Genomic DNA, 21343 nt, shown 5'->3' with positions numbered 1-21343 from the left:
TTACTGAAATAATCAGATGACTGAAATATTAGTATAGACAGGCAAAGCCTGTTCAGAAAGGACAAGCACGGAAAAAAAAACAGATGAAGGTTCCATTATATACTAAGACACTTGCTCTGATATCTGGTGAAAAGCAAACCTGTTGAAAGACTCTTGGTGAAGATAAAAGGAAAAAAACCAGGGACAATGTCATGGCAGGGATCTACTATAAGGCCACCAAATCAGGAAGAAGAAGTGTATCAAGCATTTTTAGAATAAACCACAGAAGTATCCAAAGCACAGGACCTAGTGATAATGGAAGACGTTAGCTGCCCAAATATTTGTTCAAAAAAATATATGGCAGGACACAGATGGTCCACCAAGTTTTTAGAATGTACTGCGGACAGCATTTTTGTTTCAGAAGGTAGAGGGAGTAAATAGGGGCTGGTTATTTTAGATTTTATTCTGACAAATGGGGGAACTGGTTGAGAATCTGAAGGTGGAAGGCAACTTGTGTGAAGGTGACCACACACACACACAAAAAAAGAGTTTGTGATTCTGAGGAAAGAGTGAGAGCAGCAGAATAAAAATATCTGATGATGAAAAATCAGAGAAATGGTAGGCATGGTCACATGGGACAGAAATCTATGGGAAAAGGAATCCAGGAGAGGTGGCAGTTTCTAAGAGACACACAATAATAAATGCACAACAGCAAATTATCCCAAGGTGGAGGACAGATAAGAACATCACTAAGAACAATGACTACATCAGGTGCTTTTTAATAACTTGAAAGTCAAAGCAATTGTACAAACTGGAAACAAGGACAAGAATATACAAGGGAAAGTACAAAATAATAGTACGAACATGTAGGGACAAAATCAGAAAGGCAAAACTGTAACTGAATTACTTTTTATCCTTTATGTTCCTGGCTAGTTGTAAGTCCATCACCTAACGGGAAAGGAAAGCAAACAACAGAGGACAGAGAAACTGAAGTGTTTAATGCCTATTTCACTTCATTCTTCACTAAAAAGGTTAATTATGACCTCATGTGAAACACATTTAATATTGACAAAGGAAAACAATCTTGGGTCAAAACAGGTTAAAGAGTATTTGGATAAATTAGATGTATTCAAGTTTGCAGGGACAGATGAAGTACACCCTACAGTACTTAAGGAACTAGCCAAAGTAATCGCTGAATCTTTAGTGATTATGTTTGAAAACTCATGGAGGTCTTAGAGTACTAGTGAAGGGCAAACAGAACCCATCTTTACAAAGGGGAACAGAGAGGACCTAGGGAATTATAGGCCAGCTGGTCTAACTTTGATACCCAGAAAGATACTGATACAAATTATTAAACCATCAATTTGTTCAAACCTAGTGGATAAGGTGTTAAGTACTAGCCAATATGAGTATGTATGTCAAAGCAACCTAGTTTCCTTCTTTGATAGGGTAACCAGCCCAATGGCTAAGGAGGAAGCAGTAGACGTGATAAATCTTGATTTTAGTAAGGCTTCTGACACAATCCTACATGACATTCTCTGAAGCAAACTAGGGAAATACGGTCTAAATTAAATTACCATAAGGTGGGTGCATAACTGGTTGAAAGACAGTTCTTAAAAAGTAGTTATCAGTGGTTCAATGACATGCTAGGACGACATTACTAGTGGGGCCTCAGAGGGTGGGCCCAGTACTATTCAATATTTTCATTAATGACTTGGATGAAAAAGCAGAGAGTATGCTTATAAAATCTGCAGGTAACACCTAGCTAGGAGGGGATGTAAGCACAAATTCAAAATGACCTTTGAAAACTGGTCTAAAATCAACAAAATGAAACTCAATAAAGACAAGTACTATACTTAGGAAGGAAAAATCCAATGCACAAATACAAAACAGAGAAAAACTGGCCAGGCAACTGTATTGCAGAAAAGGATCTGGGGTTATAGTGGATCACAAATTGAATATGACTGGGGTGGGGGGTGGGGAGATATACTTGTCTTCAAATATGTAAAAGGTTATTATAAAGAGGATGATGATCAATTGTTCTCTGTGTCCACGGAGGGTAGGACAACTAGTAATTGACTTAGTTTTCAGCAAGGGGGAATCAGGTTAGATATTAGGAAAAGCTTGTAATTAAAAGGGTAGAGAAACACTGGAAAAAGATTACTTAGGGAGGTTTTAGAATTCCCATCAGTGGAGGCTTTTAAGACCAGGTTAGACAAACACCTATCAGCAATGGTCTAGGTATACTTAATCCTGTCTCAGCATCAGTGGATCACCATATGACTTCTTGAGGTCCCTTGTAGCCCTACATATCTATGATTTATTGCAGTGCACTATAACTATGTTGAAACAGGTCAAGAAGAGTTGAACTGTGTGCATCCATATGATATATGAAGATTTATCTCAGATCGTCCATGCAAATTGTCAGGTTCAACCTCTTCCCTCTCAAAGTTAACTAACGTGTCTAATCACAAGCTAAGAACTTGGATATGAACTTTAAGACAAATTTTGGGATCTCATTGCTTCCTCCCCCAGCAGAAACCCTGGAAAGAGGCAGATAAGCAGGAAACCGCTATAAAGTAAGCTTTATGGAGTCTTATGTAAGTGGAGTTTCCTTACAAGGATTGATTTGGGAGATTATGGGGTGGGGACAGAGAAGGCACCTATCTCCATCTGTTTCAAAATATAACACCAAAATTGCTCTCCATCATGAGACTTGTGTGTTGAAAAGTTTGCCAAAACTCTAACACATTGCTATTAAGCCTAAACAATCGAAAACATGATGCGTAAATAAGGCAATGTTTTTGGATAGCCAATATAGTTTTCACTGTATTTTGTTCTGATGAATGTGAATTATTAGAATGACAATGCTTGGTTCTTCATTACACCGTGTAACTAAGGTAATCTAGGGGAGCTGCGACCAGGGTCTCTTGTTTTTGGCCATTTGCTTATTTTAGGGAAAAAAGCAAAGATTGTTTAGCAAAGTAATACAACTTGTATTTAAGATACTGTTCCTCTTCAAATGCCCTGGATAAATACTTAAGTCAGCTCAGCATTTTATATGACAGCGCCATTTTAAATCACCTCATGTTTTAGAGTGAATCCAAGGGATAGCACCTAGGATGACTTAATAAAGCCCGCAAGTTGCAATCATCTTGAAGCTGGCAAGCTTTAAGGTTTCAAAACAGCAATTCTGGTACAGTAAGCCATTCAGAACCTCTAACTGCTATGACAAACATACAAGAGATAAGGGCAAATTAGTGCTAAGGTATAAATTATGTTAATTGCACAATTTATTAGCACTTCATGTTAATAAATAACATCAAACTGCAATAAAATTCAAGTGTGTTTTTTGAGGTTACAACTTTTAAGTAAAACGAAAAAGGAGTACTTGTGGCACCTTAGAGACTAACAAATTTATCCGAGCATAAGCTTTCGTGAGCTACAGAATTTGTGCATCCGATGAAGTGAGCTGTAGCTCACGAAAGCTTATGCTCAAATAAATTTGTTAGTCTCTAAGGTGCCACAAGTACTCCTTTTCTTTTTGCGAATACAGACTAACACGGCTGCTACTCTGAAACTTTTAAGTGTGAACTTCAAATCACACCAGAGCAAACAAATTCATAGTTTTTAAAAAAAGGTATATTTCTTCTTTGGTGCAGTATAACTACCACAGGATTATCTATTTTGCACACTGGAAAAAAAACGATATACATCCATAGTATCAGATTCTGTGTTCGTGTATCATGCTAAAAAAGGGGAATTATGTTTAGCTTACTGCAGCCATTCACAACTGCTACTACCAAGGAAACATTTGTTTTTCTGGCAGATGCTACTGCCTTATTCTCTCTCTACTTTCATTATGCAGAGACGTCATGCACATTTTCTAACTGAAGGCTGGATTGTGACCAGAGATAGGAAGAACTTCAAGAAAGGATACGTGGAACTTTTCCACCTTAGCACATCTGTAAAGGGGCCAGGCATAGTCATAATGAGGAGCACAGGTAAAACTCCTGAGGACACTAGATAGCCAAAAAGAATGCACCATCTCAGGAGCAGGAAAATAAGAACCAACCATAAAAGGGGCTAAAAAAAGAAGGAAGGAAGACTGGCAATATCCAATTTACAATTGCATCTGCCAGTCTCTCCCAGAATTACAGGATCAGCAGCTAGAGGAGGATGCTAGAAAAAGACTCCTGTAAAACACAAAAACAAAAAAGTGAACCCAAGAAGTGAAAGAAGGTACTATAGCTTTTTCCAAGGGCCATGGAGGTAAGTGGAAGATGTCCACACTGATATGAAACTGGAGAATGTCCAGCACCAGTGAGTTAATTCAAGTCCTCCCAAAAAAAAGGAACAAAGAATTCATAGCAACTTATGCCAAAGTTTGCTACTTATTTTGCTTTGTCCAAAAAAAAAAAAAAAAAAAAAAAAAAAAAATAGATACTTCTCCAGTTAGTTCCCTTTTGAGGTATGAGAATTCCCTTACTTCAGATGGTAACGGCAGGGCTTAGTTACAACCTCAAGTACTGTATAGGGCTAATTTATATAACTCTTCTATAGTTATGTGCATCTATACACATACTTCACTTGAAAGTAGACCATTAGGGAGTCAATTTCACCACTATGAAAACTGCCATCATAATGACAAGACACTGCTGATTTCCTTGAAGGAGTTATTTATATGAGGCTGTATAAATATATGTACTATAAATGTAAATTAACCTTGTTTAAGCAAATTAACCATGGTTCAGAACTATACAAATCTATATCTATGTATCTTATGATCAATAGTTTATTAACGCTAGAACCAAAAATGTTATTAAAAATTCTTTCTATACAGTGTCTAGCAGCATGAGCACAGAATTCAGATCATGAGCCAATTGGAATCTTGGCTGACTTCTGGGATCGTGGGTTTAACCTCTGCAGAAGTTTCTCCACCTGTAAAATGATAATTCCTACTCTAAATACTACCTTTAATAAGCAGTAAGGTGCACACATGCTGAATGGGAAAATTATGTCCTAAGTGCCAAAAATCACTTCCAGCTACACAGATAGACAGAAGCTCAGGAAAAATGCTGTCTTCGACCACACTGGTTGAAACTTTGTTCCCTAGAAGTTGTGGATAAGCTCTCCCCCTTTGTCAGGTGCAGTAGTCCTCCTCCACAGATCATCTCCTTATTGTCAAGAAAGACAAAGTCCTCCTGTTGACACCATCTGCAGTGATTTCTATTGACCTCCAGGATGTGTCCATCCTTACCTGGGCCTTTACCATCAGTTGAAAGGACTGATGATACCACTACCTGTGTGCCTGATTCTTTAACCCTCACTCCCAGATCCTTGCAGTCACTATGGTCTGATCAGTCGGGCAGTATCATCAGTCGGGCAGATGGATGCCTTTATCTCCCTCAGAAGGGAATCTATGACCATCACCACCCTTCTTCTAAGTGCAATTTATATAATTGTTAGATAATGGTGTACACCTTCACACATAATTGCATTTGAAAGCATCATAGGGATGGGAAATTCGCCACCATGCAAACTACCAATAAAATGCCTATGTACTCCTAAACTCCTCAAAATAAAGCACCAGAATGGTGTTCTTCATCCTCACAAATCCAATGATTTGCATCTGATCATGTGTAGATCAAGTCCACTTAATTATAAATATTGTTGTAGCAGCTAAGATCATGATGCTGCAAACTGCTTTGTGTGGGTGAACCCCTGTACCTCTACCCAGCCCCAGTGATTTTAATGGGGGCATTGTACTGGTGTAAGTCCACAAGCACAAAGCCCCATTGCAAGGTTTGAGCTATACAGATTTACTGCAGAACTAAAATGAAAGCGCCCAGAAACTAGGCTAAAAAGAAATAGTGGAGCACAATCATTAAGTTTATTCAACCCCAAAACAATTTAGAAGGGACTTATCCATGTGTAATCATCTTCAATACTTCAGCTAACAAAATCTTAGACAAGAGAGATTGAAAAGGCCTATCATCTAAACCATCCTCATCCAACACAGGATCATTCCCTAATATACATTTCCTAGTGCTAGATCTAGTTGAGTTTTAGATGTGCCAAAAAAATGGGTTTCTACTACCAGAAGTTTGTTAAGACATTCAGTTTAGCTGTCCCATTTTAATTATTTTTAATATTCCCTTTATTACCCTGAACAATCCTATCTTCTTTGTGTTTCACCTTTTAAATACTAAGTTTTTTGCATCTCCCTTCTACCTTCCCATCCACCTACAAGGATTTTGCTCCTTTCCCCTCCTCCCACAGCAATATTGCCTTCTATTTATTTCTGTTGATCTTTCTGATTCAGTTTGTCAATATGTTTCTGGTACCAAGGTCTCCAGAAAACAATAGAACATATCAGGCTCTCTCACCTAGGACAGAAAGCAGGACACATATAATACCCAAACAAAATCTGAAGGGAACACTCCATTCTCCAAAATAAGCTATATTAACCATCCTACAGTTCACTGGACAGTACTGACAGACAAAGTTATTTAAAATTTATCTTGGAGTGTTATACCAATAAATTAAAAACCAGCAGGATCTTATTAAAGGGGAAAAGGCAAAATACCACATTTATTGTGAATACAGAAAGAATCTTAGTAAGCAGTTAGTTATAGCTATAACATTCCATTCAATCTCATATTTATTCACACATTCATTCATACAAACACACACACACACACACACACAGGTTCTGCAAGGTTGTTATCATAGTTACCAGCCTTAGAGTTGCTCATGCCAAGCCACTGGCCAGGTGGCCTGGACATGAGGAGGGAGCAGGGCCTTGTCAGATGCTCATCTGATGCTCCTGGAAGTTGGTTTGCAGAATCAGACCCCAAAGTTCTCACTTTTTAGAATCTATTTTTATAGGAATTTCTTCCTATGCCAGTCTATGGGAATTGCTTCATCATGCTGTTGCTGAATCAATCAGCGGATAGCACATTCCTGACGGCTCCGTGCTGCTAGATGTTATCTTATTCTTTGGTTCTCCCATTCTTGAGGCTGTTGGGTGGATTCCAGTCTGCCCTCCGGGGGTCCTCTGGTTATTTCCACTTGACACCTTCTTCAGCTGATGGACACTGGATTCTTAGGCTGGCACCTCCCTGATCATTCAGTTATTATCCACACCAAGCATCCATCCACATACATCCTCTATCTCTATTTTAATTACAATTGTTAATACAACAAAAGGGCGGGGAGCCTCTGGGTGCTGTTTCTGTTGTTAGAGTATTGCTTTGAGTCTCTCTCTCTCTCTGTGAATTGCTTTGAGAACAGACTCTGTCTTAGAATGTACTAACGCAATTAGCAGCTTGCAAGTTCCACACACAGAGGGAGAGAAACAGTACCAAAAACCAAGAGATCTCTTAATTAGTAATACCCTGGAATTTAAACTATGGGGAATCAAACTCATTTGTGATTTTAATACAGAACTTCTTTAATATGATCCAACAGGAGCATAGAGTACTTGTAAGTCTAAATTAAATTGAATTACAGCCAGGCAACATTTCCTGTGTCCCTTTCAAACACTTATTTTGTAATTCCATTCCTGAATAATATAGCACGCCCCCAAATCAAGCTTCTCTAGCCAAATTTGTTCTTTATAAAACCACATTGCTTATTGCTCAGGATTTTATCCTGAAGATGATTTAGGTTTGTCTCTGAATATTTATTCCATTATTATAAAGAAGATGCCGTTCCATAGACGCGCACACACACACATTGGACAATAGAGGTCAGGATGACACCTTTCCTTTTTCAAGTTCACAACATTTGTTTCTCTCCATTTTCTGGTACTTTACTAGCTCTTCTTGACTCCCCATGATCTGGGATTGGATTGTGACCTACCCCTTACCTCTGTGTAAGGGGCAGCACATAACTGTATCATCCTTGAAGATATAAATTACTGAAGACCCTTATGGGCTACTCCCTCCTTACACCAGCTTGGCTTAGCTGGCCAGTGTGTTGTGGGATAAAGGGGAAGGACCACTATATATCTGCCACTCCCCTTCCACCAAGTTCATGCAGCATCACCCCAGAGCCTATGCCTCCCCACTTCTCCTCACACCCAAAATCATAAACCAAGCAGGCCGCTCAGGGAATGGGGCTCAATCTTTTACTCTAGGTGGTGATGTAGTAGCAAGCAATAATCTTATCCTTGGAAGCTTTATGGCCAATTCTCCTACTATTCAAGAACACTCATCACCAGGACTGGCTCATTTGTATATGTGTAAGTTTTCCAGGCATTCCCTCACCTACTTTTAAAATCATTATTCTTATAAGGCTGTACATTTAAAAAATATGTTTCCTGTTAAAATGCTACTATCCAGTCCCATGCTCAGTCTACTAGACCCTACCACCTCTGCAACTGACACATCCTTTGGGATGGTGGTCCTTCAAACAGCTCTGCTCCCTGCATCCTTGCGCCATCCTCCTTGAGTACAACTTGTCAGTTGCCCACAGTAGAATACACATAGGGACCAGCACTCAAAGAAGAGGAGGTTACTTATGTTATAACTGGTGGTTGTTCAAGATGTGTGGTCTCTCTCTGTATTCTACTACTATCCACCCTCCTCCTCCTCATCTGCTTTGGGCCATACTTAGACTCATGGTACAGACAGGACTGTAGAGGCAGTTGGCCGACCCCACCCTTTATCTGTTCAGCTGGAGGCACGAGGAGGGCAAGGACACAGGCGTGGGTCAACGGATACTAATTGCAAAATTCTCCAACTCTGGACACGTGGATCCCCACAGTGGAATACACATAAAGATCAGCACTCGAAGAAGTTATGACACAAGAATTGTTAAGAAAAAGCTTCCAGTAGTGAAAAATCTTCTCATTGTCTAATTTGCCTTGAAATTTCTAGAAAAATTCTTTTATGATACAAAAATCACAAGCAAAATTTCAGGTAACGAGTATAGTTTTGGCATCGTTGTATGGGTGACATAGGGAAGGAAACAAATGTGACTTATCCTCAACTTCAACTAGCATTTCTCCCTAATTGCATATGAAACCTCCAGATGACATTTTAGAAAGCAGAAAGCATAAGAGGCCTATAGTGTTGGCTACAGTACACCAATTGTTCATTGCAGAGCGCTTAGATTTTAAATCTTAAAATCCTTAATTATTTTCTATATAAACCAACTATTGTTCTCTTACAGGACTAGGAGTCATACTGTCATGAAAGTCACGAGGCCCCCTTAACAGTGACTTTCACTTGATAAACTGCCATTGAGAAATATGCTTCTTTAGAATTGCAAGTTAACACAAAAGTGTGAGCAATCAGAATTAAAAACTACTCAGCACAGAACTAACCCAACACCTGCCCATTGTATTCTCTTACTAAAGCTGATATTTTATACTCTATGAATGTTTAATCATCATCTTACTGGACAGATCAATTTACCTTTGAGACACCTGTAGCTGTTTTCTTCCCTGAAAACATCAATAACTTAAGAAAACTCAAAAACAGATCTTTCCTTATAAACCATATATTCATTGTTTATATATAATGGATCAAATGAAAATCCTCTATGTATGAAACCATAAGCCTTTGTATGAGAATGATCATATGACCATTTCCTTAAATAAAGCTCTTAATGTTATATAACACACTGCTCAGTTGTCCTCTAATTTGTGCAAGCTTGTTAAGTCCAGTTATCAACTGCTTCCGTGACAAAGAAATAGTGCCTTTTCTTCAAAGTGTACTGGTAACCATTAAATGAGTTATCTCCATAATTCCTAAAGAAATAGCTGACATGGGATAGGAAGCCACAGATCAACCGAAGCGGTAACATCTTGCACATCTAATTATATTCAATTTTGACCTTGTTCACAAAACGGAGTACCAGACTGCTACCTCTTGTGTTTATTTATCATGGCATCCAAAAGATGCATGCCATTTAACATTAACACAAAGACAGAAAGAAAAAGACAGACAGACAGCTGAACATTATTGCCATTTCTGCAAAGCACAGAAGCACACGGAAATTATGTATCTTGCTCTTGGAGTAAGTTTTAAATCCAAACAAGCTATCTTACAATTAATGCATAAAAATCTGCGGGGTTTTATTGTTCAAATAGAGTGATGCCAAGAAGAATTTCAATGGAGTTTATGAATCCATATTTAATTACTGGCACACAAAAGTTTTGTCAAAAATATTGGCGCAATTAAGAGATTATTGTGCAAAGGAGATTGCTCATTTTTGATAGTCAACCTTCTAACTATGCACTTGGACAACAGGGTAGTGGTCTAAACATCGTTCTGTGTTTCCTCTGAAGAACCAATGTTAAATCTAGATATTCTAGGCTTGCATCTTCAGTTATCCTCACTTCATAACAGATGGCAACATAACCGTATTCATTGAAAACATACTCCAACCAGTTCTCAAAACCAGACTTTGGGATCCACGTCTGTCAAATATTATGGGAGGGCTAATTTTAAAAGGCAAATAGAATGGCCTTATGGTAACTACGAAAGTACAGTAGGTGCATATCAAGCAGTGCGATGTTACAGTCAGTTCCTGAATACCCAAAAGTAGACCAAGACAAGAAATTTTGGAGTTTCACACCTAAAGGAAAAATTCTGCAGTTCCAAGTTCAAAACGACTTACTGCTCAAGAATAAGTTGTCCTGAGCCCACGGAAATCACAACAGATTAAGGAGAGACTGAAATAATTACTATCCTTGAATTACACAGCAGACATAAGATTTATTTTTAAATCTAACCCACCTTTATGGCCTAAGGAAGTTTTAAAAATGAATGATAGAAAAAGAGTTAATTCAAATATATTTCAAGTAAAGGAAATATGTGTCATATCAGAAAGAAAAATACTATTTCAAAGCTAACTTACTTACCAAATATAGATCACTAGTTTTTATCTAAACATGCCTAGAATTTTAACCAGCAGCTTCTCAGAGACCTGGATGCATGTCCTTTTTTTCAGTTTCAGAGTAGCAGCCGTGTTAGTCTGTATCCGCAAAAAGAAAAAGGAGGACTTGTGGCACCATAGAGACTAACAAATTTATTTGAGCATAAGCTTTTGTGAGCTACAGTTCACTTCATCGGATATATGCAGTGGAAAATACAGTGGGGAGATTTATATACACAGACAACATGAAACAATGGGTGTTACCATACACACTGTAACAAGAGCAATCCGGTAAGGAGAGCTCACACCGCACAACAAAAACACTAACCCAGGAACCTATCCTTGCAACAAAGCCCATTGCCAACTGTGTCCACATATCTATTCAGGGGACACCATCATAGGGCCTAATCACATCAGCCATACTGTCAGAGGCTCGTTCACCTCCGCATCTACTAATGTAATATATGCCATCATGTGCCAGCAAAGCCCCTCTGCCATGGACACTGACCAAACTGGACAGTCTCTACGTAAAAGAATAAATGGACACAAATCAGACATCAAGAATTATAACATTCAAAAACCAGTCGGAGAACACTTCAATCTCTTTGGTCACTCGATTACAGACCTAAAAGTGGCAATTCTTCAATAAAAAAAACTTCAAAAACAGACTCCAATGAGAGACTGCTGAATTGGAATTAATTTGCAAACTGGATACAATTAACTTAGGCTTGAATAAAGACTGGGAGTGGATGGGTCATTACACAAAGTAAAACTATTTCCTCATTTTTATTCCGCCCCCACCCCACCCCCACTGTTCCTCACACGTTCTTGTCAACTGCTGGAAATGGCCCACCTTGATGATCACTACAAAAGGTCCCCCCCCCACTCTCCTGCTGGTAATAGCTCACCTTACCTGATGACTCTTGTTACAGTGTGTATGGTAACACCCATTGTTTCATGTTGTCTGTGTATATAAATCTCCCCACTGTATTTTCCACTGCATGCATCCGATGAAGTGAGCTGTAGCTCACGAAAGCTTATGCTCAAATAAATTTGTTAGTCTCTAAGGTGCCACAAGTACTCCTTTTCTTTTTTTCAGTGTCTCTGAGGATTTTCCAATACTACATTTTTAATCTTTTATGTAATACTAAAAGGCTTTCTGAGACAAGACTTCAACCTATTTTGTATTAGGTAAGATATCCCAACCTTTCGTAGCTCACTCTCATCACTCAGTAAGTTGAAACAAACATTCTCTAGAGTGCCTTAAAGCTCCCAAGAGAAATGGGAGCAGCTAGCTTTTTCAATAAAAAGGTCTAGGAAGGTGGTTTACTCACCACCTATAGTGGCCCACTGTGTCAGGGTGTGATGCTGTAAGGGGTCCTCATCCCCGGTACCTTGTTTTAGCTGTCTTCCTCTCACGAGGTGTTCCAGGGCTCAATTCCCTGGCAAAGTCACAAAATCCAACCCCCCCTCTGAGGGAACAAAAAGGTTCAAAAGAAAGCCCTAACAAATCCAAAGTAATAATTCTTCTTTGGTCCCTTTCAAGCCAAACTAGATACTACTTCTCCAGCAGGATTCCCCACGCTTCCTGCCTTACTCAGGGGCTCCGGCAGTTTGCTGTGGAGGTCTCTGTCTTCCCAGTTAAAGGTCCTATCCCAGGACTTCTCCCATGGGAGTGTAACCTGTTTCTTGTGGGTTTCTACTATCCACTGTTGGCTTTAACTCAGGGCTTCCCATATGGGAGTCTACTCTGCTCCCTGTGGGTTTCTTCCACCAGATCTCGCTCCTTCTTAACCCCTTCCCAGGAGCCAGAGTCCACCTATAGGACTCTGGTCTGGACGCCTACACCAGCTTTCTTCTCAGAGCCTCATGAGAGGAACTCTGTCAATGTCTCCCTTGCCAAGGGACCCTGACCATTCTCTTGGGTTTCTCATTCACCCCGACAGAAGCCTACTCTACCTGCTGTGAACTCCTTCTAGTATGTTGCAGATCTTCTCTGGAGAGCTCCTTTTTTCCCCTCCCCCTCCCTAAGCATCTTTTCCTTTAGTGTTCTAGCAACCTCTTTCTGGCACAGCTTCTCTATGAGCTAATTGGGCACCACCCTAGAGCACTTGATCAATCCCAAGCGTAGCCCACAAAGCCATCATGGGCTAGTTAGTCATGCTCCTGAAACTGGTGTAACTCTGAGCAGGAGTTAACAGTGTACAGTGGCCCAGCACCAAATACCAACAAACTACTGAAGAAGAGAGCACTTCACACATTTAGTCACACAATATTTTAATCAAATCTATCCCTGACATGTGGATGAACATCTGAAACCAGAATCCACCTCAGACTAAAATATGCAAGGTTATTAAACATACTATGAGGAATGTTTTTCTAAAATAGACGCAAGAGCTGTGGCTTCAGTCATTAAAGCAGTGGAATCCCACAAGATATTTCAAATGTGGTTGAAATTTATATTTAACAAAGCAGGAGGACAAGTCATTTTTAATTGTATGGGTATCACAAAAAGCAAATGTAAAAGTAGAAAAATGACGGAGGTTTGATTTTCTAAAATGACTAGTGAAGCAACGCAATAACCAGAACTGCTTGATAGCCTTGACAAAGTCTGAAAGCCTCCAATGAGCAGCAGTCACTCAATAATGGAGGGCTGTGGCTCTAAACAGGGTACACCTGATATGGTATCTGTTTTAAACATGCTATTTACCTAAGAAAAAGGGCCTCCTATTGACTTTAACAGGCTTTGTATCAGGCCATAGGTCTCCCCATATCACTGGCCAAGGGAAAAAGCCTCATTATCCCAACTAGCAAATGACACAATCACTGGACTTTCAGATATACTATGAACCAGTTCATCAAGATTATTAGAGCACTTGTGTGCCACCAAAACTAAATAGAAACACTGACACAGAAACACACACCCCTTGTTCTAGATCTTTTCTGAACTCATGGAACAAAGTTTTCTGCAGCTTTTGGAACAGGAATACATGCTAACATCTCTTACCTCAGCTTGCGCAAATATTTTGAATCCACTAGATTAAAATCAAGCTGTTCAGAGAAAACTAAATACACTAACTGGAATTCTGACTTATGTACATAGCAGTTAAAAATAAGAAAGCCCAACAACGAAAATGATGTAGAATTTTGATGCCATGTTTAAAAATATTATGTATGTATTGACTAGAGAACACAAGTTTTATCAGGAAGACTTTTCAAGGGATCGATTACATCTCATATTAAAAAGAAGAAAATGAAAATACTTTGCTTTTAAGTTGTGCTGAGATTTAAGAAAGAGAAAGAATTTTTAAACTAGACTTTTTTGCTCATGCTATTTCAAAATGGGAACAGCTGCACCCATTATGGTTAAGGTTGCATCCATTCTAATCCTATTTGGTCATTTACAGTTCGAGAAAAATGGTTCGACCATTTACTAAGTCAGCGGTTCCCAAAGTGTTGGGCACGGCCCCCATTTGATGGGGTCGTCAGGGCAGAAAGTCCCAGCCAGCAGCTCCAGGGGCAGCGGTGGATACAGTGGATTTTGTAGATATGGTACTCCTGGGATAATTCTGCGCCACTGTGCGTGAACAGAATTCATGTCCCCTTCAGACTTCTTTGCTTCTCTGCAAAAAAATTACTTTCTGATAGGGAAGCAAAGGGTAAATTGCAATAGAAGTCACACATCACTCCCTAGCTGTGACATATGTTGAAGTGAGGTATCATCCCACAAAAGGGTATGCTATAATTTGTTTATGAATGAATAACTATTGCCCAATATGCCACTTGCTCACCATTTTGAAGTTGCTCTACCAAGAGTAGAGAGCAATGAATGCATATATAATGTTTATATACACATACTAACAGCGTTTTACTAGAATTATAGTGGAAAATTGGTCTGGTGGTTACAATTCTGGACTGGGGCTCAAAAGATAGGGTTCTAGCCTCAGCTTTACCCTACACTCCTTGGGGAAGACACTTCTTTGTACCTCAACTCCTCATCTGTAAAATAGGCATCATGAATACTTCCCTGAGTCACAGGGGTGAGGACGATCAGTTAATATTTATGAAATGCTCAGATGCAATAGTGGTTGGAGATAGATATCTATGTACTTTTAAGCATTACTTAGTGAACAGATTAGCTAATTCAGAGTATTATATTCAAGTCTTCACTGTTTTAATTCTGCCATCTTCTGCTCTGTGATGGAACTACATGCTGTTTTTATTCAAAACTTAAACTCCATTGTAATGTTTTATAGTTTAATTACCTAAACAGAAAAGGACCATGACTTGGGCATATGCATTCTGACCTATTTGCTGTACAGATGGCACACTGTTCATCTAGTATCCATAGACAAAAGTACAGATAAAAACTGTGTCATATAGTTCACAAAATTCTCAGTGTTTAAGTGTTCCCTCCTGTGTCTGAAACCCAAATACAGCTGTGTTTTTGCTAGTGCATGAGAACCAGAGTGAAACCAGAGAGTATGTCCAAAGTGAGTAAAGTGTAAAAAGGATATAAATTAGATGAACATTATTCAGATTACAAATCTGAATAATCTAAAACATATTAACAAATGAAGAATCTTTGTAAGTCTCAGAATGAATGAGTATGTTTTAGGCCTTTTTAAATACATTGCTTGACTATTTCTCACCTATTTTTCCTCCCTCCTCTGTCACCTCCATTTACCATTTTATGATTTTCTCTGAATTCTTTTTAAGGGACTCGTAGTTAATACTTACTGGGTACAGTCAGTGATAGCAATCTGACAATAAATTTGGGTTTTTAATCTAGTTTTTATTTTAATACCTGCAAAGCTATAAAAAAACCCTTCCCCAAATCCCTGCCCCTGCCCTGCTTCTTCTTTGCCTCCTCCCCCTAAGTATGGCTCCCCGCTACTCCCACCTCCCTCCTGGAAAGCACTAAGCGCAGCCAAACAGCTGTTTGGCAGTAGGAAGCACCTGGGGTTGGAATAGGGCAGGGAGGGGGCAGAGTTGGGGTGGGGACTTTGGGGAAGGGGTTGGAATGGGGGCATGGAGGGGTAGAGTGGTGGCGGGGCTGGGGACTTTTGTATCTTTATATGAAAAGATGTCAGTGATGCGGCCCTCGGGCCAATGTACTAGTCCTCATGTGGCCCTCGTGGTGATTTGAGTTCGAGATCCCTGGATTACAAGAACCCCAGAGTCCCTGACTGGGCTAGGTACACTGTTTAAACTGCAAGATGACACAGGAAGTTCTACAGGCAACAGAGCGAATTCCAAGCCAGCTGATACATAGGATCTGGCAGCTCCACAGGATCTGGCTTTCTTATCCTGATGCCTGAGCCTTGCTTTCCTGATCTGTCCCTGCTTCCCATTTCCCTGCCTTGCTCCTGGTTCTTGCCTTCCTGTCTTGTTCCTGATCCCTGGTCTGGCTTGGACTCTCGGCTTGACTCCCAACTCCAACGTTAGGTCTGACCAACCAAGCCCTGGTTGTAACACTTAAAAGTTTTTCGAATAGAGAGAAGGTTCATTAATCCAAAAAGGTCTAGAAAATGTGGTTTCCCATGTCACTTGCTATTTTCATATTATGTTTTCTAAAGCATAATGAAGTACATGATATGTTTAAAATAACAATTTAATCTTACCAATTGCAGTTCCTTATGTAATAAAAGTTTACTTCTGTTCCTCCTTGCAGAGGAGGTTAAATGTTACTGTAGAATAAAACATCCTGCACTACGTATCATTCCTAAATAACCCCACTGATAAATGAGTTATCAGGTAGTTTAACAAACTTAAATGTTGGCGCTGAACAGTTTTATACGCCTTAATATTAGAGTTTTCATGTATACAGTTGGCATCTATTTATGTTCTCAGAGTTTTTGAATAAAGATCCAAATGTATGGAAACTTTCTCTCCTGCTAGCAGATGGAAACCAACTTTGTGAACTTTAAAGCAGTAAGTCTACTGTAGGGCAGCAAAGAAAAACTTGCAATCACCACTGGACAAGCCAGAGTGACCCCATGGGGTCCTGAGTTAGGCTAAAAGTGTATTTAGACTCATGACACCTTTAAAAAAAAAAAAAAAAACTTCTCTTCCCTTTATTATTGTATACTACGTCCAGACCTCCTCAATCCATTCTAATGTTTTAAGCTGGGTTTACCGCCTTACAGGCTCCTGAAGCAACCTTCTGCTCAATTACAGCGTCCCATCCACTGCGTTCTGCAATAACGTGCATCTAACGCAAAGCAGCTGCCTTGCAGATCTTTAACAAGGGTGTTCTCTACTTAAGACAAAGCTAAGCACTGTCTGAACAGCCTTTAAAGGAATTTCAAATTCCTTTTTCCACCACTAAATAAAACAGAGGTCTAGTCACAGAGATCTATTTAGAAAGAGATAGCCAGATGCACCTCGTCTGTGGAGGCCGCCTTCCTCCCCATTGAGCACAAACTGCTTTTTTGAATTTCTGATGCAACACGTTGCAGCTGACCACTGAAATAGACATCTTAATTTATAGTCTCTGGCTGGAGGACGTATACAACTGTGGTCTTGTTCTACTGAACTACATGCTTCATTCTAAAAACCTCAACTACAAGAGCTAGCTTTACCACTCCCTCTTCCAGATGGCTGATAAACAATTTTCCCCATGAATGATCACTGCCAATAGCCTTTCCCCACAAAAGCTCCCTACTTGTATAGGCTGACATCCATGATTACAGGCAGTCAAGGGGATGCAAGGACATCCCTTTGAGCAACTTTTGGGGATAAGCAACTTCTTGAAGGAGATTCCAATTTGTGGTGGTATCCTCAGGAACTTAGTTCTTTGATTGCATTTTCCAATAGTCAAGGTGTTTAAGAGGCCCAATGTGCCTAGGAAAAATTAACATCCAGGCTTGTGATTGCAGACCTAAGGGTCTGCAGTAACTCCATATGGGATCCCAGAAGATGCACAAGCTGTAGAACCTGGCTTGGAGTGTGTACACAGGTAAGAAACTCTGGATTAAAATAAAATTGCTTTTTTTCCTCTTTATTGGTCATGTTACTTCAGAAAATGGTATGCTCACAATAATATGAACCTGGCCAGTCAAGACAAGGCTTGAAAAGTTTAGGAAACTGCCTTTCCTGAGTATCATAACCTGAATAAAGGTTTGGGATTTGAGGGTAAACCAAGTTGTAAGGCCTGGTATTAACATTTTTGTCCCAGGTTGGCGAAGCAATAGAAATAAGTAGTAGAAGAGTAAGAATCTGTAGATAGGCATCCTGAAGATCCATAGGACAGACAGACATTTTCCTATATTGACCATATGTACCACTGACTTGGGATTCATGAAAAAGTTTGGTGCTCAGAGAGCAATTTACACGTCAAATCCTGGATGAAAGCCTGCCTTTTGAATATGCTGAGTACATGGCTTGCCCTCTCCAGATCCTGTGGGATTGGGATGATAGCTGTGGTTTGCAAGAGATGATTCAAAGCATCTATTTGGCTTGGCTCGAAAACTACTTTTGTAGCCAGATAGCCTTGTCTGTATTCTAACGGCTAGTGACAAACCTAGAAGTCTAAGATGATACGCCCTTTATATAAAACAGCGAAATTAAACCTCAGAAGCTCCAATGCTCTGACTCCGTGGAGGGAGGAACTATACTCAAGTATCTGAACTGGTCTAGAACAGTGGTTTTCAATCTTTTTTCATTTGGCAACCCCTAAAATATTTCAAACAGAGGTGTGAACCCCTTTGGAAATCTTAGACATAGACTGCTGATCCTCAGGGGTCCGTGGACCACAGGTTGAAAACCACTGGTCTAGAAAAATTAAAAAAAAAGAGAGTCATCTCAGTCCAGTAGCAGGAGAATCAGAGTAAACACAACTAAGAAAACACACGCATACCTGAACAAACTTACCTTTCATATCCAATCTGATAGGAGTTTAAAAAGCACATATTACTGGTAAGTAGTAAGTTAAATTCTAAATTTTCAGTTTAACTTTTTAAAAAACAAATGTCCTTGTTGTTAATGATTTTAACCTGAAATCTCTTAAAATTATGATGTTCTTAATGAGCTAGAACAAAACATCAACACTATCTAAATCAAAATGATTAATTTCTTTCAGACTTGGCTGCTGGCTAATCATGTAAGTCTTAAATGATTCAATAACTTAAAAAAAAAAATAGAACACAGGCTTTTGTTAATCCAACAAACAGAGATAGTCTTTAGCCTAAGTTCCCTGAGGCAAGGACAGTCTTTTTGCTCTGTATTTGTACAGCATCTAGCAAAATGGGTCTTGGTCCATGATTAGGGTTCCTAGGGGCTATGGTAATAAAAATAAAATAATGTGAAGAAGTACTTTTATCCTTTTCAAAAAAATTATTACAACACAAAAAGTAGTGTGCTAAACACCATAACGTCTTCAAAAGTTTTCCCAGTGGGCCATAACTTGCAAAGCTTTCTCTCAGCTAAGAAAAATAAATAATTTAAGAAGTTTGAGTTAAAGCCATTTAGCTATGCGTGTGCAGAAGGAGAGAGCAGGTCATAAAACAAGGAGAAAACCCCTCCAGATCTTATGAATATTTTTGGATGAAACTCCATTCACAGATATTGATACGGCTAAACAGGATGCAGCATGAGGAATTAATATTGCCTTATTATATATGTGAGAATCAGTCCCTTAAAGGATTCTAACCAAGCCCAAGTATTATTTTATTCTTGAGCCATTATCCAAGTTCTAAGCATTAATCTCCTTCAGATCTACCCCGTTAGGGCTGTGTATGAGTCATGACCAAAGTGCAGAAAATTGAAGCTAAAAGCAAGTTTAATTAAATTTAAAAAAATGCTTTTTTACCTTTTACTCTCTGCAATGGCTTTGTCCAAGTGTTTGAAGATATCTTGAAATAAAATACAGCTGGAACGACTGTTGATATCATACCCATATCCTCTCTTCCAGTACTGTTTTAGGTCATTCAGGTATTCTAGTACCTAGAATAAGATTTTAAAATGTGTTACAAAAACGCAACTTTTGTCTAGATGAAGACACTACTACAAATAGCATGGCACTGCCAGCTCTCTTAGGAAAATGGGCAAGTTTGATCAGTCTTCTTTAAAAAAAAACTGGACATGCCTACTGTTGCATCCTGAATTAAAAACACAAACAAACAAAAAGAAAAGGAGTACTTGTGGCACCTTAGAGACTAACCAATTTATTTGAGCATAAGCTTTCGTGAGCTACAGCTCACTTCATCGGATGCACTTCACCGATGAAGTGAGCTGTAGCTCAGGAAAGCTCATGCTCAAATAAATTGGTTAGTCTCTAAGGTGCCACAAGTACTCCTTTTCTTTTTGCGAATACAGACTAACACGGCTGTTACTCTGAAACAAACAAAAATGGCCACTGATTTCTGCTCTTCCAGCATGAGTGTACAACTCCTCCTAATGTCATATTTGTAGTAGCTTTTTGTTGTGGGAAAGCTTCAAGCAGAAGAGCAATGCTATTTCCTTAACTTCTACGGCTTTCATCACCTTGTTTTTATGTATAATGCATCATTAAATTATCAACTTAAAGAGCCTAGTGCCAAGATCTGTCTTGCTGAAGTGAATCCCACCAGACAAACATGAGTGCAGACAGAGCCTGCCCAGCTTCCCCTGCTATGGGCAGCTGCACAGGACACCAAAACCCGGTGCACTATCAAAAGACCCCCACTTTTCTCCCCCTACACAGCTTCCTGGGGCAGACTTCTGAAAACTCTAGCATTCCTCAAAGCCAGAGCAACATGTTATTACAAATGAACACTTCAGTTCTTCTGACGTAGAGACGGCAATACTCCACCAAAGCAACTTGAACCACCAACTGATATGATTGCCATGTGGTTTACTGAACCTGCTCTCATGTTGCTAACCTGGCTGGCTGGCCTGCCCTACCCCATTATGCCTGGGCTCTTCCTCTGGTCCCCTTCTCCTCTCCCCATTTACATGCCAGGTCCCAACATTCCTAGATCCCTACTTCACACTCATACATCAGCTCCATTCTCAGAGACAGCCCTTCAAACATATTAGTTTGGAAGCAAACATACTTTTGAAAAAGATAATTTGACCAAAACCATCGCCAACCTAGTGAGGAGAACTTTAAACTAGGTTTAAAGGGAGCTGGTGACAAAAGCCCAGAAATAAGTATAAAGCAAAGTGACCTTAGAAGAGGATTAGATGTTTGGGGGGATATGGAAAATTACTATATAGTCATAAAAAGAAAAGGAGTACTAGTGGCACCTTAGAGACTAACCAATTTATTTGAGCATAAGCTTTCGTGAGCTACAGCTCACTTCATTGGATGGAGAACAAGAGGGACACAGAGAGGGAATCTGATCAACACCTTAGAAGTCTACACACAAATGCAAGGAGTATGGGGAACCAACAGGAAAAACTGGAAGTATCAGTACATAAGCTAAATTATGACAAATGGCATCACAGAGACTTGGTGGGATAAGTCTCATGACTCGTATACAAGGGTACA

At 39.5% G+C, this 21343-nt stretch overlaps 1 protein-coding gene across 1 annotated transcript in view; it reads right to left on the bottom strand.

Annotated features, from left to right (window-relative positions):
* MINPP1 (multiple inositol-polyphosphate phosphatase 1) overlaps positions 1-21343 on the bottom strand; it is a 38841-nt gene that overhangs the window by 3508 nt on the left and 13990 nt on the right. Inside the window, exon 4 of the mRNA XM_074959978.1 lies at positions 19682-19815. Coding sequence (XP_074816079.1) covers positions 19682-19815 — 134 coding nt within the window. The remainder of the gene's footprint in view (positions 1-19681; positions 19816-21343) is intronic.

This window comes from Natator depressus, chromosome 7 (assembly GCF_965152275.1).
Source record: "Natator depressus isolate rNatDep1 chromosome 7, rNatDep2.hap1, whole genome shotgun sequence".
In the NCBI taxonomy this organism is placed as follows: Eukaryota; Metazoa; Chordata; order Testudines; family Cheloniidae; genus Natator; species Natator depressus.
This window is presented reverse-complemented; position numbering and strand designations above follow the sequence as displayed.